The 23,320-nt window shown below is 49.2% G+C and overlaps 1 protein-coding gene across 46 annotated transcripts in view; it reads right to left on the reverse strand.

The window, feature by feature from the left end:
* Positions 1-23,320, reverse strand: part of LOC135112709 (MAP7 domain-containing protein 2-like) — a 101,703-nt gene that overhangs the window by 53,873 nt on the left and 24,510 nt on the right. For 22 of the 46 annotated variants that reach the window (XM_064027422.1, XM_064027413.1, XM_064027421.1 and 19 more), the window contains 2 exons: positions 9,469-10,391; positions 5,502-5,537 (listed from right to left, as the gene is read on the reverse strand). The exons of 2 other annotated variants lie outside the window; for them this stretch is intronic. In XM_064027422.1, the coding sequence (XP_063883492.1) occupies positions 5,502-5,537; positions 9,469-9,796 (364 nt within the window). In that variant the 5' untranslated portion in view covers positions 9,797-10,391. Of the gene's footprint in view, positions 1-268; positions 468-5,501; positions 5,538-9,468; positions 10,392-23,320 lie in introns of those variants that run through there. 22 more of the 46 variants (XM_064027433.1, XM_064027429.1, XM_064027438.1 and 19 more) reach the window with 7 other exon arrangements.

The following is a 23,320-nucleotide window of genomic DNA, read 5'->3' on the forward strand; positions in this document are numbered from 1 at the left end:
GTCCTTCCCAGCCACGCCAGCACCACCACCGCCACCGCCACCACCACCGCAGCCTCAGATCTATCTCCTTTAGTGGGTGTTTGGCGACGCCCTCACTGTCACGGCCATGCTGCTGCCTCCACACACACACACGCACGCAAACACATACACACACGCACACACACATATATACAGGTACACGCACACACGCAAGTCCCATCACACCAGGACACACACGTAGACACGCACGCACGCCATCTGCTAACACACGGCCGTTCACGTCACGCACGTTTCGGTAACAAGTCCGTCACGCCGCCACGCTCACTCGTCACCGGAATGCGTCACCACCCTCAGGAAGGTAACGCCCGCCGCTGTGCCTACTAGGGAGGGCACGCCGGGCCTCGATGGGCGCAGGGAGGTGTGGGAGGCAAGACGGGTGAGTGACGCGTGTGGAGGCGCGGCAGGTGGGTCGCTACCTCCTGCCCCCACGCCACGGTCTCCCAGACTAACTGAGCGCTGGCTAACGCACCCGCGCCCGCCGCTTGCCTCCCTCCCTCCCTCACTTCCAGAATCAGCGCAACTCCCTCACCATCTCTCCTCTACACTGCTCCACATTTTTCACCCAGGCCTACATAATGGATCATCCACTCCTGCCGCCCCATACTCCACCATACCATCCACCCCCTACCTTGCCTGGCCTCACCCCACCTACTCCTTCACTCCTACCGGCGTCTCTCCCCCCAACCTGCCTCCTCCTCCCCCTCTTTCCCCTGTACTTTCGTTCATGCTTCTCTGTCTGGCTCTGTGCCGTATCCCACCACCACCGCAACCACCACCGCACCAGCCACATAAACAACAGAGCACATCACCACCGCTAACACCACCTTACACCACCACCACCACCACCACCACCACCACCACCTAACACCATCTGCCACAGTTTTTAATTATGCAAATTAACCCACTGCCCTAAAAAATATGGCCGAATACCAACAAACAAGCAAGCACATACACATACACATACACACACACACACACACACGAAAGAGGGGGAATGAAGAGGATTAAGAGGCCCAGCGGATTTAGACTCCCGCCACACATCCCCGTCATGCCAGCGGCCCCCCCTTTGCGTCCCCCCCACCTCCACAAAGCCACCCCTCCCCTCAGAATTTGTGTGTCCCGCGAGGCCGATCCAAAATGGCCGACCTCTCACGCCGCGATAATTATTCCGACACTTGACCCTCGAAGCGCCGCGTCGAGCCTCCGGCGGGAGAGTGAAGACCCCATGACTGCGGCTTTTTAGGGGACAAAGGGCAGGAGGAGGGACGGGAGGATGGCTGGCAGGGTGAGCGAGGGACGGTAAGTGGCAGGAGACAGGAAGGAAGAGGAAGGGTGGGAGGATCTGTGGCAGGGTGGCAGAGCTAGGAACATGGCAGGGGACGTGGAGGGGATGCATGAAGGCAGGGATGAAGCACAGAGGGAGATGAGTGAGGGATATGTGACAGGGTGACAAGGAGAGGAAGGGTGAGAGGACGGGCGACAAGGTGAGATAGGAGTGCAAGGTGACAGGGTAACAGGAAGAGGCACAAGAAGGCAGGGATGACACAGGTAGGGAGGATGCAGGGAGGAACCAGTACTAGGACAGAGAAAGACAGGGAGATTGAGAGAGGACAGGGAGGGACAGGAAAGCAAGGATACAAGGAAGAGACGGTAATAGGAGAGATACGGATGGAGAGACGAGAGAAGACAAAAATAGGAAAAAAAAAGAAAAAAAAGGAAAGAGAATGGGAGGAAATGATGCCAAAGGATAAGGACTGAGAATGAGAGAATGAGAGGAAAGAGGAAAACATGAATAGGATGGAACAATGAAGGAAATGGCAGGAAAAACAAGAAGAAAAAAAAGGGAGAGATACAAGACACAACAGAGGTATAGAGTGGTGAGAGAGAGGAGAAAGGAGGAGGTGAGGAGGGGTAGAGGACAGTGAGACAGAGGAACAAGGGGAGGTAAGGAGCGACAAAGGGGTAAAGAGGAGGGAGGCAGGGAGGCAGAGGGGGTGCGGGGGGTAGAAAGTAGCCACCTACACCCCCGTCCTACCAAACCATGCCTCTCCGACCCCTGCCTGTAGTTAAAAAGTTTAGCAAAGGCTGAAAACAAGGAAACAAAATAGAACAAGACAGGAAAAAACGAGAGAGAGAGAGAGAGAGAGAGAGAGAGAGAGAGAGAGAGAGAGAGAGAGAGAGAGAGAGAGAGAGAGAGAGAGAGAGAGATAATGAGGGTAATGATATATGATTTTCACCATGTTATATTTTTACCTGTTTGTCTGCCTTATCTACCGGCCTGTGCGTGTGTGCGTGTGTGTGTGTGTGTGTGTGTGTGTGTGTGTGTGTGTGTGTGTGTGTGTGTGTGTGTGTGTGTGTGTGTGTGTGTCCACCTCTCCTAACGGCCGCTTGGCATTCTTCACTTTCCGGTTCATAACGCCTAAAAATGCAATGTAATTAACGGTGAAATAGGACAGTGGTGAGGCGGGGAGGAGGAGGAGGAGGAGGAGGAGGAGGAGGAGGAGGAGGAGGAGGAGGAGGAGGAGGAGGAGGAGGAGGAGGAAGGGAGTAAAAGGGAGTTAAGGACAAGGGAAGATAGGATGCAGGAGAAACATGAGGAAGGGAAAGAAAGATAAAGAAGGAAAGAGAGATTAGGATAAAATGGAGGAAAGGACACTGAAAATTGGAGGAGGAGGAGGAGGAGGAGGAGGAGGAGGAGGAGGAGGTTAGGTTAGGTAAAGTGAATTAACTGGTGTCCTAAATCAGGCAATAAAGTGCTCCATTAAAGTGTCACCGGCGACTGCTGGCTACAAGGTGCATATCAATCTTTATCGCCAGGGGAATCACGCCCGATTGACGCCCCTTCTGTATGAGTTTGGATTGCTGAGGGGAGGGGCAGGGGAGGACGCGGGGGGTGATGGAAAAAGGGTTGGGGAGGAGAGGAGGGAGGGGAGGGAGGTTTTGGGGTTCAATTGAATGGATGGAGGTGAAGGTTGAGGAAGTGATAAGAAAGAGAGGTAGGTGAAGGGAAAAAAAAGATGCATGTACAATGGATATGCGGGGGAAAAAAATGTGAAAGGTAGTTTTGGTGTGAATAGAAAAATTTGAATGAAGATGTGATAAGGAGTGAGAGTGGCGGGAAGGTGAGGCAGGTAAAAGGAGGATGAGGAATGGTGAAGAGGACGTGAGGGTGGGTATGGAATGGTGGTGCTGGTGGTGGTAGTGGTAGTAGTGGTGGTGGTGGTGGTGGTGGTGGAGGCATCCTGGCCCTCCCCTCCCCAGCAGTGTTTATCTGGGCAACACACTGGCCACATTAACGGGCACGGCGTGGGGGGCGCCGCGCCGTGCCTCAGTGGTATTGACAGCCGCGGAGATTGTCTGGCGCGGCAAAGAGCACAGTATCAGGTCGTGCCTCCTGCCGCCGCCTCTTTACGGGAAACAAAGCGTGTTCCCTCCTCCCTCCACCACCACCACCACCACCACCTACAGCACCAAGGAACAAAAAAAATGCCAGCGATAAGACCAGTAGCTCACCCCGGATCCTCCTCGCCCCGCACACCCCGCCCCGCCCCACCCCGCCGTGCCTCCAACACGGCCAAAATTCCCACAGCGGACGGCCGAGTCGTGGATACATTGTGTAGATGCATACGTGAGGAATGTCCAGGAGCGGCGCTGCGGTCGTCGGCATGCTGAGGACACGACACACGTCCACCGCGGGTCAGAGGACACTGGTACGCGCCGTGTGTGTGTGTGTGTGTGTGTGTGTGTGTGTGTGTGTGTGTGTGTGTGTGTGTGTGTGTGTGTGTGTGTGTGTGTGTGTGTGTGTGAGTGAGTTAGGGCAACGGGCAACGGCGTAGGGGGGTGGGGTGCGGCTGGTAATCTGGCGGAGTGGTGCTCGTTTGCATTACGACGGCCGTAGCGAGGGTCTGACACGCAGCCACCAGTTAGCGAGGCCATACGTCAAGCAGCCGCTGACGGCCCTCCCTGGCCCCCCGTAAAGGCTGTCCTTCTGATGTAAAGGCCGGGGTGCATGTAGGGAGGGGCAGCGAGGGCATGGGGCTGCGGGGAAGCTGCAGGATTATAGCTGGCTAACGCTGAACACTTGGGCACGACACTGGCTCTGGGGAAGGATGTTAATTGCCTCCTGACGGCGAGAAGCACCGGTCTGAGGTCGTCGCCACCCATCCGAAGGGCGCGGCGGCCTTACAACCTCACGCCAACCTGCCGTCACAACAACACACCTGAACAGACGCGCGTCACGCCCCCTCCCCCCATGCCAGTCAATTTATGCATAAGAAAATTTCCGGGACAAGAGGAGTGGTGGGCGTCGCCTTGATTCCCCTATTACCGCCGCTCCCCTTTCCAGGAAAAAGGGGCACGCGGAGGGGGGTGGGGGCGGACTCCAGATGCCATTCACCAATTTCCATAAGAAATGCTTCACGAAATATTGGTTCTGAGCCTGAAGGTGAACGAGAGGCCGCGATGAACGAGCTTCCCTACCCATAGCTGCCCCGCCCCGTCCCGCCCCAGACTATAGAATACAAAACAGGAAGGCCGCAGCGAGCATAGCGCCTCCACTCCTCTGCCTCGCCTCAGTTCACGTAGCAGTGAGCGAGGCGGGAGGTCGGCGCGCTGTCTAGGGAAAACTTGCTTACAGCGATGTCTCAGATCAAATAAAAGGACAATCTAATTCTTTTCCCAACAACAAGAAGGGAACCGCTGATGGAAGTCCCCCTGCGTCCCTCACTATACAAGAGGAAGAGGGGTCGACCACTGTACCCTCACCACACACTGCCATCGTATACCCGCACACACCACCGCCGCCACACACAGGACCATTCTGAAACGCTTCTACGCCACAACCCGACTTCATTTAAAAGGGTCTATCGGTGAAGTTATATGTGGAGGTTTTCAAGGGTGTTTTTTACGGTTTTAGTAACAGATTATCAAGAATTCTACACTATTAACCCGGCTGATCACCTCTGAGGCCTTTAATAATAATGGTGGTGAGAGAGCAAAGCGTTTCAGAATACGTGCCACGATCACACCTACCTATACAAACCTACAGAGTCACTACATTCCTGCTTATACCAGTCACTATCCCTACTGCAGTCACCAGAATCACCAAAACACCACCAAGGATATCACCAGATCCCCGCACGACTTCCCCACCTTCATCACACAACACCTAACACTCCCTGATGTTGATGTTATGTACGCCAGAGTCCAAATTAATGTTCAAACAGATGAAACATTAAGCTCGTACGAAAATAACAAGTTTAAAGGTACTAGATGCGTGGTGGTGGTGGTGGTGGTGGTGGTAGTAGAAGTAATGGTAATAATAATGATAATGATGATGATGATGATGATGATGATAATAATAATAATAATAATAATAATAATAATAATAATAGTAATAATAATAATAATAATAATAATAATAATAATAATAATAATAATAATAATAATACCGTCATACTCACGACAGCTGGAATGAAGGACAGGATCGTAACACTCACCTGAAACAAAAAAAGCAACACATTATTAAAGCGCAAATGATACCTGGAAACACACACACACACACACATATCAAGCACTCCTTTACACCTTCCGTCCCTTCATCCCTTCATTTCTACCAGTCACTATGGGGTGAAGGGGAGAATACATGGGTGGGAGAATGGGGAAAAAATAAATATACTGGAAATAGGGGTGAGAGGACGTGGAGAAAGATGGGAAATTGACTTATGAAGGAGAAAAGGAGGGGGGGAGTGAGATGAGGTGAGATGAGGAAAATATTTTGTTCTCTCCTCATGAATGTTTTCAAAGGCCATAAAGATGATAAGTTGAGTTTTCATTATTGTTTTAATTTTTTTTCTTGCTTTCCTACTAATGGTGCTGAATATTCATTAAACTATCAATAAAATCACGAAAACCCCCTAAAATGCTCTCGTGACTATTTTCAAAGACCTAAGAAATGATTAGTCGGGTTCTCATTAACATATATTTTTTTTCAACTAATGGTGCAGAATAATCATTAAACCATCAGTAAAATCAAGAAATAAAACATTTGAAAACCCTTGTAACTTCCGACTGAGACAATGAAACACAGTCGAGATGAGGAATGTTTGAGAATACGATCCGAGATGAGATGAAATGACGTGAGGCGAGGCGAGGCGAGGCGAAGCGAGGCGTGGCGAGGCGAGGCGTGGCGAGGCGGGATAACTCACAGTACAAACACTTCATTTTGAATTAAATTTTGGCGAAGCAGCAGCGGCGGATCTGAAAAGGGTTATACTTGCTGTTTGATCAGGGGGGTGTGGCGTCATATTTGGGGACGGGGTAGGGTAGGGGAAGGGAGGTCAGGTCACGCCGCACCGAGGAGTAGAAGACGCTGAAGGGCGAAGGAGGCTCAGAAAAAAAAGGGCAATGAAGGGCGAAGAACGAGGTAGATGAAGGGAGGAACGGAACGCGAGGAAGGAAGGAAGGAATGAAGAGAAAGAGGTACTGAAGGAGGAACGCTAGTAGGAAAAAGAAGAAGGGAGGAACAGAGAGAGAGAGAGAGGCGCTGAAGAACACTTGAAGAAAAAAGGAGGAACAAAAAAGGCACTGAAGAAGGAACACGAGAAGAAAGAAGAGAAAGGGAGCAGCAAAAAGAGGCGTTGAAAGAAATACACAAGGAAAGATAATAGGAACCGAAGATGGAAATGAAGGAGAGGAGGAGGAAGAGGTGACTTAATAGGATGGAGATGAAGGAAGGGGGGAAGAGACAACTAAACAGGATGATGACTCTATGAAGAATGATGTCAGGGTGGGAATGGAGAAGGGCAGGAAAGAAGGAAAGAGGAAGAAGGGAGGAGAGACAGAGAAGGCATCCAGTAAGAGTGGACAGGGGGAAGGAAAGAAGGAAAAAAGAGGAACGATAAAGGGGAGAAGTTACTAATTTGGGGAAGGAAGGGGAAGAAGAGGGGAGGGAAGGAGAGTGAATACAAAAAAAAGAGATGGGAGAGTGAGAATAAAGAAAGTGGGGAATGAAACAATGGGGAAGGAAGAGGAAGAAATGGGAAGTTAAGATAGCTGGTTGAGAATAAAGAATGGAAGGAAACAAACAATGTAATCGTGAAAAAGAGAGGGAAAAATGGAAAAAATAACGAGGATAAATACAGAAAACATGGCAGGGTAAGAATAAGGAAGAAGAAAGAAACAAAGGGCAAATAATAATGGGGAAGGAAGGAGAAGAAGAGAGAATAGTAGAAAGTGAGGGGAAGGTGAGGGGAAGATGCGTTCACGTCCCGAACCAAGATATAAACAAAGTTAACGTAGCTTAGAAGAAGCTTTAAGGCAACAGTGACGGAGTTAAAGCGAGCACACGAGGCGAGGCACCTTAAAGAGGACCGTCCGTGAAGGGAGAGGGAAGGGGAGCGAGGGGAAGCCGGGAGGGGAGAGGGAAGAGAGGGAAAGCTGTGAGGGGAGAGGGGAGAGAGGGAAGAGGCTGCGAGGAGGAGAAGAGGGAAGGGGAGAGGGGAGGACAAGGAGGAATGGGAGAGGGAAGCAGGGAGGGGAGGCCAGACTGGGAGAGGGAAGGGGGGGGGGAGGAGCCAGGGGACGCAAGGGGAGAGGAGAGAGGGGTGAGGGGAGAGGGAAGAGGGAAGCGTACGTATAAAAAGAAACACAAGGGCAGTTCAAAATTAATGCTACACCTTAAAAACACCAAAAATAAACCCCTGGCAGTAATGTAAGTATTAAGTTTTAACGTAACATTAGCATACAAACTGCAGACATGTATTGGAGAATGTAAGACAGTCCCCTCAAAATATACTCCGTTTTCTCTTCCATACTGTTCGTGGTGAGAGAAAACGTACCTAGACTATAGCCGTTTTCTCTCACGCCACGATTTTGGGAGAACTGCAACATTTTTGAGGACCTCCCAAACATCCTCCCCCTCACTCTCTCTGGGTCGTAACTATAAAGGGTTGGTAATAACTTTATATAGAATTTTCCGTTGTTTTAATTCCACAAGGGCAGGAAGAAGAGAAATGGGGACAAGGGGGAGAAGCGGAGAGGGGCACTGGGGAGGAGGAACGTGATATGGGAGGGATACAAGTGAACAAGAAGGGTGGTTAATTGCGTGGTTATTGTATTATAAAGCTACTGTGTTGGTGATTTATGAGTTAATTATTTTCAAAACGAGTAAATTATACAGCGACAATAATAACAACAACGAACACAGTGTTGATTCGGTACCAGATGCGCTAGTGCTAATATTACACCGTACTTCAGCTCTCATTATCCCAGAAACGGGTGTATGTCATTAGTGTTACTGCCGGTGGGCGGGTCTGTGGTGTGACGCGCAGTGTGACGGAAGGCGGCGTGGCAGGGCAAAGTGACGGATGCGACAGGAAGACGGACTGGGAGATGACACGTAAATCTATAATGGAGAGGATGAAGATGACACGCGGATGTATTCATGTGTCACGCTACGCTGGAGGATGATTATCTGGAGGAGGAGGAGATGTAGTAGAAGATGAAAAAGGGATTTCTGGGCGACGTGACAAATATGGGTGTGACGCAGCAGGACCGGCGGTAGTGTTAAGGCCGCGAGCAGCATCCCTCTCACCGGCATGAGGGAGCGAGGATCTGCCGGGGCGGCGCGAGTACCGATGGTCCGCCGTGACCCAAGTGTTTCCGGAGCAGAAAGAAGCGGCACGGCGGGGCGGGGCGGGGTAGGCATCAGCTGACTGGAATCAATATGGCTGCCGTAGTCATGCGTGGAGCTGCCACTGGAGAGCTGCGACGCACCATGCTGTCTGTGCACGCACGCACACACAAACACACACACACACACACACACACACACACACACACACACACACACACACACACACACACACACACACACACACACTCCGCTACTCTATTTTTATTCCAGGCGACAGCTGACAAGACCGACAAGAGCACAGTCCCAAAGGCACCCAGAGGCCGCCCGCCTGTGACGCAACACACCACCACGCCACGGAAGCGGCGCCCTACGACAGGCGCACCGCTAGCCTACGCCCGCCACGACAGGTGTGTGTGTGTGTGTGTGTGTGTGTGTGTGTGTGTGTGTGTGTGTGTGTGTTTGGGGGGGCGAGGGTCCGGAAGGTTTCAATATGAACTTAAAGTGGTAGGCGGCAGCAACAGCAGCAGCAGCTCGCTATCCCATACGCCCTACACTGCCTCCCTGGCCACACGCAGTCCAGTGCTGGAGGTGGCGCGCGCCGATGGCAACACCGTACTACTGGCGGCCGCGGCCACGTGCCCTTGGCTGCCACAAGGCCGCTACGCAGCGACGCCCCAGTCATTCCCTACCACAGGAGCCGCCAGCGCCCTCCCGCGCCTCATAAAGAGCGACGAGAAAGCAGTGGCAGCTCCTGCCTGTGAAACCTGCTCTGCTGCAGGAGTGGCCGGTCTTACCATATGGTCTGGCGCGTCTCCTGGGCGGGGCGTAGGAATGAGCGGGAGGCGTGGTGCTGCGCCCGGTGGGAGCAGATCTTTTCGGTCTCCGCGCTCTGGTCCGCACAGGGGAGGTGGGAGGTGCCGTGCGCACCAGACCGCGGTACAGCGGCGGCGTGGAGGAGGAGGCCCGAATGGCGGCAGCAGTGGGCGGCGTGGCGCGCCACCAGGGGTCGTACAGCTCCCGCTCGTGGCTCCAGAAGGAGGCCGTGGAGGCCGACGATAACGAGTCCTCATTTGCCTCTTCCTCAGCCTCCGAGATGTCCGCCAGGCATGGGCCCCGGTACATGGCCTCGGGCCCTGAGGCTGCCGGGTCTGCCGGGTCTGCCAGGTCTGCCAGGGCTGCCCCAGGGGTGGTCACTACACGTCCTCTCGAGGCTGCTCTCGCTAACAGTCCCTCCGCGCGCCAGCATCACTGCGCGGCTGACCTTCGTGATCACTCACACTTGAGGCTGCTCACCTTCAGCCTCGCGTCTCTCCCCACACCATGGCCCACCTGCCGCCTGCCTGCCTCAAGTCCTCGCCCACAGGCCCAACATGGCACGTGGCGGGGTGGGGGCACGCGTTCTGCTCACCGCCTCACCAGACCACGGCGGGAGTCCGTATCCGGGACATTCCTGCAGAGCGGCACACTTATGGCGGCAGCGGGTGGGCTGGACACGCAGTTTTTCACACTGTTCGTCACATCACCTCCAGCAGATGACAAAACTTGCTCAGCAACACCACACGTGGCCTCACGCCTTGGGCAGCCCCGCTGAGAGGGAGGTGGCCCAGGCTATAATGAGGTAAAGGTCTCCTAGTCTGGCGTGAGGAGACAGGCGTCAACACTCATCAGCCACTTTCTTTCCGATAATGTGAGGCTCCCTCTGCTGGGATGCTGGCAGCTGGAAACACAGGCTACCGGTGAGCACCACAAGGAGAGAGTGAGAGAGAGCGCGAGGGTAAGGAAGAGAGCAAAAGAGAAAGAGGCACAGGGAGACACCCCCTACACCTTTGTTCTGACAGGTGTTCTATCGTGTGTGTACCAGACCGGCGGAGGAGGCGCGGCGCCACGCGAGGCGGTGCCATCCTTTTCATTACTGTATTACTTCCCTTTCCATCCCCCCCTGCACTCGAGCAGGTTACCAGGGAGACACAGGAACAGGACAGCCTCACCTGTACCCTATCACCCCACCAGCGCCTCACGTGCCCTTTCAAACACCTGAGTATTCCCCGGGCTTCCCCATAATACTCTTCATCCTCCATCCCTTCCCACAATCACCCTTCCCTCACTCTCACGCCTTTCCTCCCCTTCCTCCCCTTCCCCCACGACATTTTCGTCTCCACCCTCCCCTCCCTCCATCTAAGATCAGTCTGTGATACGCCAAATCTTGGGAATGCAAAGAATAAATCGGTTTCATTTGCATAATCGAGGTGAGAATCACACACAGGAGGAGGAGGAGGAGGAGGGTGGGGACATAGGTATAAAGGACAAGCTGATGATGAGCTGCTTGATCACTGCAAACGTCAAGGAAGATGAGGTAGGAGGAGGAGGATGATCAAGAGACAATAAACGAGGAGAAAGAGGACAAAAAGAGACGAAAAATAAGAGGATAATGAGGGTAAGGATCTGACTGAAGATAAAAAGGAGGAGGAGGAGGAGGAGGATGGAAAGAAGTGAAGTAGGGAAGGCCGTGTGAGCATCGCGCAAAACCAAACTTTAAGTGCACAATGCTGGACGCCGCCAGAACATGGACTTAAAGGGGAAGAAAGGCGACAGCGGGGCAGGAGGAGGAGGAGGAGGAGGAGGAGGAGGAGGAGGAGGAGGAGGAGGAGGAGGAGGAGGAGGGTTTCCACATGGTAAAACACAAGAAAAATCTTCCAGAATACTCAATTTATAAGCAACCTAAACAATTTTCAAAGGTATCAAACATTTTGAAACAAGACCCATTATTCCACTATTATTGTACATAGGTTTAAATTTCCCTTCACAACTAGGCAAAAATGAGACTATTAAGTGTCGAAATTTCCCTATATTCATGAATGCATTATTATGTAAATTTAATTGGCAGGTGTATGGGAAAAACAATTTGCTTGGTGTTGTGTTACCTGTGTTGCTGTGTTACCTGCAGCCAAACTGTTATGATTACAAACATTGAAGGTGAAAACCCACATAACCACTGATAATTGTACATCATCACCCTCATGTAAATACACCCAATACTTTATTTATTTATTTATGCATTTATATATGTATAGCTCGTGGAAGAGGCTGACCAGAGAATAAAAGAAAAGTTAAAATAAAAAAATAAGAAAGAAGCACTAAATAAGAAAAAAATAAATAAAAAAAGTCCCGTTAAGTTGCCGCTTCAAAGGAAAGAAAAATAAAAGGAAGAAAAAGTTAAACCAAACACGAGTGCATTATCGCAGTTAAGGAACACACACACACACACACACACAGGCACACGACACACGAATACCAGGTAGCAATAACCAGGTCCAAGGTCGTTATTGGAAGCAAAACAGCAAGTCGTTAACGCTGCTAGGAGGAGGAGGAGGAGGAGGAGGAGGAGGAGGAGGAGGAGGAGGAGGAGGAGGAGGAGGAGGAGGAGGAGAGGGGGGGATACATGTTCGATAAGCTAAATTGATCTTTTACCTGCACTCAGCTCACGGTCACGCCCCGCCCCGACATGCCTTGCCCCGCCCCGTGACTGACTTCTGGGTAATGATTGGCTACTCTTATATGCGCCCCGCCCCCACCCCCCAGCCCCCCAGTCAGATACCCTACACACGCTCTTCTCTCTCTCTCCCTCTCCCCTCTTTGGCCCAGTATTCAGAAACGGTTTGCTCTCTCACCCACGACCATTTTCAAAGGACTGAGATTGGATTAGCTTGGGTTCTCAAGAGGGTCCTTCCCTGCTGATAATCGCGGAAGTCTTGTTAATTTGTCACTAAACGCCACAAAAACAACCTTCAAAACCCGTGTAGCTTAAAAAAAATAGAGGAAATAGAGGAGGTGCGGGGCAGATATATGCTTCAGAAATAAGTCTCTCTCTCTCTCTCTCTCTCTCTCTCTCTCTCTCTCCCTCTCTCCCTCTCTCTCTCTCTCTCTTCCCATAAATACATTCCACTATCTTCTTCATCCCCTTATCTTGTTCACCCAATTCTATCTACATCCCCCCCAATCACCCATATCCACCTCAGGCGCCCTTGTACTCACCCATCCCCTCCTATCCCCTCCCGCCTCAGCCCCGCCCTGCTGCTAATAGAGGGTTTTGGGGTTCAGGGGAGCTCTTTCCATGGGGTTTAAGGATACCTGTTTGTTTTGTTAACGAGCTGGGGAGTGAAGCCTTGCCTACGGTTATGTCTTCTTCCTCTTCCTCCTTCTCCTCCTCTTCCTCCTCCTCACCCTACATACTCTTCCAGTTCCCTTTCTTTATTCCTATTTTTATTTCTGCTTTGGTTAGTTTTTTCCTTTCTATATTTGTTGTGCTTTCTGCTTTTTTTCCCTTCTTCTCCTCTTCCCTATTTTTCAGTTGTGTTATTTCTACATTGGTTCATTTCTCATATTTTCTTTTGTTTTCTTTTTGTAATTATCCTCGTATCTTTTTTTTTTTTTTTTACTTTTCTTCGTCTCTAAACTTTATTCTTTCCTCGTCTTCCTTTTTCTTACTTGTTTCTACTTTCCTTCGGCCTTGTAATCAGTAATCTCTCTCTCTCTCTCTCTCTCTCTCTCTCTCTCTCTCTCTCTCTCTCTCTCTCTCTCTCTCTCCAACTTTCCTCCCACTCCTTCATCATCACTCTTCTATTCTACACTACGTAATGACCAAACTATCGACCCCAACTCCTCCTCCTCCTCCTCCTCCTCTTCCTGTCCTACCTTCTGTTTCCTCTTCCCCCTTCACAATCCGTCATCGCCTCTGCTTCCTCCTTCCTCCCGTTCGTACCCTACCTCACATCCTCCTTTATTTCCTCCTCCTCCTCCATTTATCTCATCTCCTTTGTTTCCTTCCTCTTGTTCGTACCCTATCATGGCCCTTTATCATTCCCTCCTCCTCCTCTTCCTCTTCTTTCTCATCCTCCAATTCATCTTTCCCCATCTCCTCTTCCTCCTCCTCTTCTTCATTCCTTTCTGCGTGTCTGAGTCTTCTATCCGCGGCTTATTTCCTCCTCCTCCTCCTCCTCCTCCTCTTCCTTCCTTCTTTTCTCTTCATACCTATTTATTCTATTCATGCGACTCCTGAAGCCACGAAGAATGAGGTGGATGATGATGATGATGATGATGATGATGATGATGATGATGATGATGAGGAGGAGGAGGAGGAGGAGGAGGAGGAGGAGGAGGAGGAGGAGGAGGAGGAGGAGGAGCTAAAATTACATGGACATATTATAGAAGAACTCTTTACAATTCTGGAACTCTGATATTTGATTCAATGACAGGAGGAGGAGGAGGAGGAGGAGGAGGAGGAGGAGGAGGAGGAGGAGGAGGAGGAGGAGGAGGAGGAGGAGGAGGAGGGGGAAGAGGATATACTGTTATACTATACCGTAATACAGAGTCGGAGGTTACGAAAATAGCAGAAAGAGAGAGAGAGAGAGAGAGAGAGAGAGAGAGAGAGAGAGAGAGAGAGAGAGAGAGAGAGAGAGAGAGAGAGAGAGAGAGAGAGAGAGAGAGAGAGAGAGAGAGAGAGAGAGAATAAAACATCAGGATATATAACACAGGGAATAAAAGGAAATGCAAGAGAAGAAAGGATGAAACTGAGGAAGAGGAAACAAGGAAGAGGAGGAGAGGAGGAGGGAGAAGACAAGAGGGAGGTGAAGGAGGGAAAGGGAGAGGCGAATTCTGGGTAAACATTTATCCTTTTATTGCCCCGAAGAGCCCACGAGAATAGGACACGGAGAAAGAGGAAATAGGAAGCGAGTGTCCACTGGCCTGCCTTCCTCTGAAAATGTCACGTGTCCAGTAATGATGATAATGATGATGGTGATGATACTAGGAGGAGGAGGAGGTGGTGGTGGTGGTGGTGGTGGTGGTGGTGGTGGTGGTGATGGTGGTGGTGATGGTGGATGAGTAAAGAAAACGTGAGCAAAGAAAATGTAACTAGAGATTCAAGGATGACCACACGAGTGAGGTTGCCAACACGACGACCGGGACTCAATACTCTCCTCCTCCTCCTCCTCCTCCTCCTCCTCCTCCTCCTCCTCCTCTTCTTCTTCCTCCTACTTTTTTTCTCCGTGCTCTTCCTCTTGAAATTTTCCACTCTCCAGCAACTTCAAGAGTCACGATCCTAACATATCATACTAACTTCTTACCCTCTTTCTTCTTCTTTCTTCTCTTTTTCCCTCTTTTTTTCCCTTCTTTCTCCTTCCCCTTATCTTTAGTTATCCTGTTCATCGTACTCCTAATTTTCTTTCACTTTTCTCTTCTTCCCTCCTTCTTCCCCCTTCCTCACTGCTAAATATTCTCTTCACCTCCTTCGCCTCTTTCATATTTATCCTCCTCTTCCTCCACCTTCCCTTCTTCGGTCTTCCTCCTCCTCCTCCTTTCTTCTTTCCTCATTGTTGTTCAGTCTCCTCCTCGTGTCCCCTTTCCACTTTCTTCCTTCTCCTCCTCCTCCTCTTCCTCCTTTTCCTTCTTTTCTTTTTCCTCCTCCTTTTTCTCCTCATTACTATTCTCCTCTCCTTCTCTCTTCTCTTTCTCCTTCACCGAACAACAGCATAATCGAGCCATCCTATCTCCACACCATCTCCTCATCTCCTCGTTCATCTCCACTTTCTCCGTCCCTGTACGAGCGTTTGAATGGAAGTGGAGGAGGTGGAGGACACTAAATCAAGGAGAAATGGAGAGGTAATGACCATGTCCGAATAGTGAAGTCTTCCACCTCTCCTCCACCTCCTCCTCCTCCACTCATCTCCACCAATGCAAGCAGTAATGACTCATCTCCATCGTGTTTATGTTGAAAAAAAAATTAAATTAGTCATGTTAGTTTTTAATCGGCTCTCTCTCTCTCTCTCTCTCTCTCTCTCTCTCTCTCTCTCTCTCTCTCTCTCTCTCTCTCTCTCTCTCTCTCTCTCTCTCTCGTCACCATCGCTTCACCCTCACCATTATCACTACCGCTACCACCATCACCTATCTCCCATTCTCCCCCTTCCTTCTCACCCCTCTCCCTCTTTCTCTCCCCTCCTAAAACCCATCTAATCTTCCAGCTCCGCCTCCCCGCCATTGCAACACGGTAGTCCACTCTCACTTCCCCTTCCTCTTCTCCCCCTCTCCTCCACCTCCTCCTCCTCTTCCTCCTCCTTATTCCAGAGTATCCTCACTGTGCCTTGTTATAATGGTATTCCCTTATACTGCTAACACATGCCGCCGCCGCTGCCTCCTCCTCCTCCTCCTCCTCCTCCTCCTCCTCCTCCTCCTCCTCCTCCTCCTCCTCTCTTCTCTCTCTCTTATTATTTCTGTGTCTTCCTTTATTAGAACCTTAACTTTCACGTACATGCAAGCTCTCTCTCTCTTTCTCTCTCTCTCTCTCTCTCTCTCTCTCTCTCTCTCTCTCTCTCTCTCTCTCTCTCTCTCTCTCTCTCTCTCTCACGCCGACAAGCACAAGCCCAGTATTTATAGCCAACCTTTCCTCAGTCACCGGTCCAGTCCCTCTCTCTCTCTCTCTCTCTCTCTCTCTCTCTCTCTCTCTCTCTCTCTCTCTCTCTCTCTCTCTCTCTCTCTCTCTCCCTATCTGGTTTCCACTCATTACATAAACCCCCATCCCTTCCCTCACGTCCATTCTCTCCCATACCCACTGTCACTCCGAACACCAGATACGTAGACAGGTAGACAGGTAGATAGATACAAACAGACAGACAGACAGATACATGAATGGATAGGTAGGTAGATATATAAAAAGATGGATAGATAATTTCACTGGCCATAACAACAAAACTGACTTAAAACTGACAGAGGGGGAGGTGAGACAGGATAAAATGACAGGAAGAGGTGGGAGAGGGAGAGAAATCAACGGGAAGGGCGATGGGAAAGGGAGAAACTGACGGGAAGAAGTGGGAGAAGAGAACTGAAGGGAAGAGGTGGTAGAAGGAAGACATTGACGAGATGAGGAGGGTCAGGAGACAGAATGACGGGAAGAAGAGAAGAGAGAAGAGAACAGAGGGAATGACAAGAAGGAAGATGGGAGAGGAGAGAAACTGATGGGAAGCGAGGTCGGACAGAATAATAACTGAAGGGAAAAGGTTAGAAGGAAGAAACGACGGGAAGAAAGGTTAGACAGAAGAATAACTAACGGGAAGAGCTGTGAGAGGGAAGAAATGACGAGGAAAGAGGTGGGAAACATGGGACGGGAGGAAAATTGGAAAAAATAAATTGATAGGATGAGGTTTAATGAGTTAATATAAATTTCTGGCCTAATTTAATGTTTCATCATAATATTCCTCCACTGCAGAATCTCTCCCTCCCCTCACATCCTTTAAAGAGACGCCCCCACCTGCGACTATTTCCCTTCCTCCACTTTTTCCTTTCTGCACAGACACGAAATCTTGCCCTCAGGAAAAAATAATCACTACTTGCTATTTCCACTTAGGTTAATTTCACTTCCATTTCTTCCACTTTCTCCTCTTCCACATTTAATGGCGGTTTTGATTTCTTTCTCTTCCACTTCCAATAACACTTCCACACCTACTATAATACCACCTCCATTCCCTTCCCTTACACTTCCACTACCACCTCCACCTGCTTTTCCATCCTTTCTATATCCACCTCCTTCTCTTCCTCTATCATTTATACTTCAATTCCTTCACTTCCACTACTATTTCCCCTTCCATTCCTTTTACTTCCAATATATCATCTTCACTTCCCTCCCTTCCACACACACTACCACCTCCAGTTCCACCCCTCCATTTTTACATTACCTCCACTTGCATTCCTTCAGCATTCACGACTACCTCCACTTAGTTTCCTTCCACATTTACATTCACCTCCATTTAAGTACTTCCACATTTTTCCCTACCATCTTCACATGTAACCTTCCACAGAACTTCCAACGCTTCCACCCCTCCATTCCAACTCCTACCTCCACTCCACCTCCTTTCCTTCCACATTTACGATCACCCGCACTTTACTACTCCTTCCACGACCCTCACCCCTTCCATTCCCATCACCCCATCCCTCCCGCAGTTCCCTCAGCCCTTCCCTGTCGGAGTCCCAAGCGGGTTCATCGTAAAGCAGCGGCCACAATCTCATTTGGTGAAGCACTGTCCGGGTGTCACTGGCGAGGCTACCGGGTCACGTTACCTGAAGCTACCTGGGGAACACACACCTGGGGAAAGCCTAGTGATACCTGAGCCTCCTGCGCCCCCACCCCTGCCTTCCTTCCTTCCTATCCTGCCTTTATAATCCAGCAGGAGTTCTCCTTAGTGTGTTTCCTTATGTGTCTTTCCTTTTTATATGTCCTAGTTTTTTTTTTCCTTTTCCATCTTTACCTGGCCTCCTCCTTTTCCTCGCGTCTATTTCCTTTTACCTGTCCTCCTCCCCCTGCTTCTCCTCTTCCTCCTATTTCTCTCCCTTATCTATCCTCCTTCTCCATCTTCTAATTCTCCTCCTAATCCCCCTCCTGCTCCTCCACCTCCTAATCCTCTTCCTCCTCCTCCTCGTCATCCTCTTCATCCTCTTCATTATCTCCCCAGTCCAAGCCTCCTCCTTCTGCGTGATATCAACCCTTTCCCTTCCTTCCCCTTCCCCTTCCCTTCCCTTCTCTGCCAACTCCTTTGCTTGCTGACCATGTAGAGGCAACAACACTTAAACCCCTCCCAACACGTCCTCCTCCTCCTCGTCCTCTTCCTCTTACTCCTCCCCCTCTTCCTCCTCCTCATCCATGCATGGTATTGGAGAGGATGGAGGGCAATGGGTTGTGTGCTTTTAGTGGTATGTCCTCCTCCTCCTCCTCCTCCTCCTCCTCCTCCTCCTCCCTCTCCTCTTCCTCCGGCTGTGGTCCGTCCTCCCCTTGAATCATGTCGCGCCAAGCTGATTATTATTTCCTCTCTCTCTCTCTCTCTCTCTCTCTCTCTCTCTCTCTCTCTCTCTCTCTCTCTCTCTCTCTCTCTCTCTCTCTCTCTCTCTATCTGTGCTTTCATTCTGATTCGATTCTGTCCACTGTTTACTCTTCTGCTCTTCCTTCTTCCTCTTTTCATTTTTACCTTTTATTCCTCTTTTTTCCTCTCTCCTTTGTTCTCTTACTCTTTTTTTCTTCCACCTTCCTTTCGGTATCCAATTTTTAAAGGCTCTTCTTTCCTCTTAAATTTCTTTTTCGCTGACAGCTAGTGAAAATATATGACGTATTGGAGGAGGAGGAGGAGGAGGAGGAGGAGGAGGAGGAGGAGGAGGAGGAGGAGGAGGAGGAGGAGGAGGAGGAGGAGGAGGAGGAAAGAGTAGGTGGATGATAAAAAAGGAGAATACGCGAGCAAAACATGTGGAAGAAGGAGAAGGAGGAGGAAAATAGAAGTGAAGTAAGTGGATAACAAGGAAAAAAAGAGAATACGAGTTAAAAACAGGTGGAGGAGGAGGAGGAGGAGGAGGAGGAGGAGGAGGAGGAGGAGGAGGAGAAAAAGAGGTGAAGTAGGTGGATAAATAGAAAAGAAAGAGAATACAAGAGGAAAACAGGAGGAGGAGGAGGAGGAGGAGGAGGAGGAGGAGGAGGAGGAGGAGGAGGAGGAGGAGGAGGAGGAGGAGGAGGAGGCGCCAGCAAGTTAGTCATGACCACGCCCATGGAAGTAATCTCCTGATGGTTAAACTACTACTACTACTACTACTACTACCGGTCCTCCCCCTTCCCCTTCACCTCCCCTTCCCTCCCCGTTTTTATCCCTCTCTTTATTTCCCTCCTTTATCTCCACTTGCTCTCCCTTATGGCTCTCTCCTCTCTTTCCCCTTTCCCTCCTGTCCCATACGTTCCCTCTCCCTCCTCTCCTCCCCTCATCCCCCCAACCCTCTCTCTCTCTCTCTCTCTCTCTCTCTCTCTCTCTCTCTCTCTCTCTCTCTCTCTCCTTTCTTCCCTTCCATCCATTAACCAGGTAAATAAATTTCTTTTCCCTCTTTCACGCGACCATTAAGTGTACACATATGGGAACGAACGAAAGAACACACACACACACACACACACACACACACACACACACACACACACACACACACACACACACACACAGGAACCAGTTACAAGTTAAGCCTAAAATTACTCGAGCAAGAAACTTTATCACCACCACCACCACCACCACCACCACCACTACGACATACTATGCACCACCATCACTGTCACCGCCACCACCACCACCACTATGACCACCACCACCATCACCACCACAAAGCGCCGTTCGAGTCCCCATACATGTAAATCATAAACAAAACATATTCCTTTTGTAGAGAGAGAGAGAGAGAGAGAGAGAGAGAGAGAGAGAGAGAGAGAGAGAGAGAGAGAGAGAGAGAGAGAGAGAGAGAGAGAGAGAGAGAGAGAGAGAGCACGTTTTTCTCCCTCCGTTGTTAGCGAGGAGACAGGATGATGTGTGACGGAGCGGGTGTGACGGGAAGAGGTGGATGGAACGGAAATGTGGAAAGGAAAGACTGAAACATGACAAGGGTGAGGCGTGGGATGGGAGTGGAAGGGGAGCTGATGGGAAGGGAGCTTAATGAGAAGTAGTGAAGGGGACGGACTGAATGAAGGGCTGGATGGGAAGAGGAGCAAGAAGGGAGACTAGAAGGATGGAGAGTAAGGGGGAAGAATGCGTAGACGAGGAAGAAAATGATAAAGGGCTCAGGAAAGTCTACCAGTGAAATGCAATGAGTAAAATAAATAAATAAATAAATAAATAAATAAATAAATAAATAAATAAATAAATAAATAAATAAATAAGTGAATGAATAAATAAATAACAATAAACAATAAACAGCAAATAAAGGAGATAAGGATGAAAAAAGTAAAAATTGACAAAAATAAAAAAAATAATGATGAAATACGTAAAAAAAATAAATAAAAATGACAAAATACGTAAAGAAAAGAGAAAGAAGACAGATGATTAAAAGAATGATGAAAGGAAAAGAAAATAAGAAAAAAAAATTTAAAAGACGCAGAGAAAAAAAAAGTAAAAAAAAAAACTAAGTCAACGAAAACGGTAAAAATCCACGACTGAAACACGAGGGGGAAGGTTTGGCAAGAGGAGACCAGGGGGGAGCATACCACTGGCTTGTCACGGGGGGGAGTCACGGTTACTAGTGCCCAGGTATTACAGAGGTGGGGTCTAGGGGGGATGGGGGGCTTCACCTGGGCTTAATTGAATTGGGTAGTGAACGAAAGGCAGAGGCGTGCATGGTCTTATTGTCACATATTCTCGTCCTCTTTCGCTTTACTGGTTCATGTGTTTCAAAATGCATGACTCTCTCTCTCTCTCTCTCTCTCTCTCTCTCTCTCTCTCTCTCTCTCTCTCTCTCTCTCTCTCTCTCACACACACACACACACACACACACAAACACACATTCCCATTTTTTTTATGTTTTATCGTGTTTTCTTTCTTTCTTTATATTTTTACACAGCTTTAACTCTCAATTTCATGCGAGTTACATAGATAAAAATAACAACGCGACTATTTATTTCCAGGTTTAAACGGCGGAGTTATGACGGCGGGCCAATTAAAAAGGTTTGGACTGATTGGTGAGAGAGAGAGAGAGAGAGAGAGAGAGAGAGAGAGAGAGAGAGAGAGAGAGAGAGAGAGAGAGAGAGAGAGAGAGAGAGAGAGAGAGAGAGAGAGACTAACCATACTCTTTACTAATCAAAAACACCTGTCAAATCACATTACAGCAACACCACACCTGTCCCTCACCTGTCAAACGCTGTAATACCTGCAAACACAACACACACCTGCACTAACGCAACACAACACAACACAAACACACACCTGTACCCCTTTCACCTGTCGCCACGTGTCCAATCATACCGCGAAACACCTGCCCACCACAAACATACACCTGAGGACATGAGCACTAATTACCTCGTGACGGGCAGGTAACTCAGGGAGAGATAATTATTTCATCAAAGGTAGGCGAGTTATCAAAGGTACAAGAGGGGGGAAAAGACGGGGAAATGGGGAGGAGGGAGACGGGTGTTGACAACTGTGAAGAAAAGGAAAAATCCAAGTCGGATGTTGAGAGGGAAAAAGGAGCAGGAAAGAAGGAAAGCTAAAAGTGAGACTGTAAAAGGTTTCAGTAATGGAGGGAACTGAACGGGAAAACAAGGAAAAAAGGGAGGAAAATGAAGGCATTTGCTGAGAAGCAGTGAAGGAGGAATGAAAGAGGAAGAAGAAACAAAGAAAGAAATCTGGAAATGAAATAAAAAAAAATCTTGTAACAGAATTAAATGAAAAGGAAAACAAGTGACACGGAAAAAAAAGAAAGGTATTTGTTGGAAGGAAGGAAAGAAAAAGAGAGAGAGTGAGGAAAGAAAGAAAACTAAAAGAAAGGAGACTGTAAAATTGTAAAAGTAACAGGAAAAGAGAGGAAAGGAAAAAAAGGAGAGGAAATACGAATGAAAAGCAACTGTGCGAAAAGAAGAAACATGGAGAGAGAGAGAGAGAGAGAGAGAGAGAGAGAGAGAGAGAGAGAGAGAGAGAGAGAGAGAGAGAGAGAGAGAGAGAGAGAGAGAGAGAGAGAGAGAGTAAAAAAAAAAGCTGAAATATAAAACAGCGCAATAAAAAGGAGGGAAAGGAAAGAACACAGAGAAAATCACAAATGTAAAGGAGAAAAGAGAAGAGAAAAAAAGGATAAAAGTGGCATAGAGGAAGGCAATACGAATAAATAATACAAGGAAAGAGGGAAACAAAGAAAAAAAGAGAGAATACGGGAGAAATACAAATGAGAGAGAGAGAGAGAGAGAGAGAGAGAGAGAGAGAGAGAGAGAGAGAGAGAGAGAGAGAGAGAGAGAGAGAGAGAGAGAGAGAGAGAGAGAGAGAGAGAGTGTAAGTAATGAGGTCAGGGGAGCCATAACTCAAAAGGGACGAGAGAAAAGCGGTGAGACTCCTGCTTTATGAACCTGCAATACATGAGCGATACAAACACACACACACACACACACACACACACACACACACACACACACACACACACACACACACACACACACACACACACACACACAGCTATGATTTCCCCTGTCAGTCTGTCTATCTTCCCCTGCTAATATGTTTGAAGAGGAGGAGGAGGAGGAGGAGGAGGAGGAGGAGGTGGAGGAGGGAAGGCTACGATAGAAAAAGGAGAGATAAAAGGAATAAGAAGGAAAAGGAAGAGGCGGAATGGAGGAGGAGGAGGAGGAGGAGGAGGAGGAGGAGGAGGAGGAGGAGGAGGAGGAGGAGGAGGAGGAGGAGGAGGAGGAGGAGGAGGAGGACGGAGTTAGTGAAGCATGTGGAAGTGACAGAGAGAGAGAGAGAGAGAGAGAGAGAGAGAGAGAGAGAGAGAGAGAGAGAGAGAGAGAGAGAGAGAGAGAGAGAGAGAGAGAGAGAGAGAGAGAGAGAGAACGTGTTAGGAATACAAATTCAAAAATAGAAAAAAAGAAAGACGAAAGAAAAGAAAATACATAAAGGAAACCGAAGAGGCAAGACGTGGAAGGAGGAGAGAGAGAGACCGAAGGAAGGAATGAGGGAATGAAGGAAAGAAGGAAGAGGAAAGGGAAAGGAAGCGAAGGATATTACTTTCAGACTTCCTCCGGCCTGTCTCATGACCAGCCATTACGCCCCCTAGAGTCCTGCCCCCACCCTGACCCCCGCACCAACCCGCACCACCCCACCCTGACCGCCC

Source organism: Scylla paramamosain, chromosome 24, assembly GCF_035594125.1.
Source record: "Scylla paramamosain isolate STU-SP2022 chromosome 24, ASM3559412v1, whole genome shotgun sequence".
NCBI classification, from domain to species: domain Eukaryota; kingdom Metazoa; phylum Arthropoda; class Malacostraca; order Decapoda; family Portunidae; genus Scylla; species Scylla paramamosain.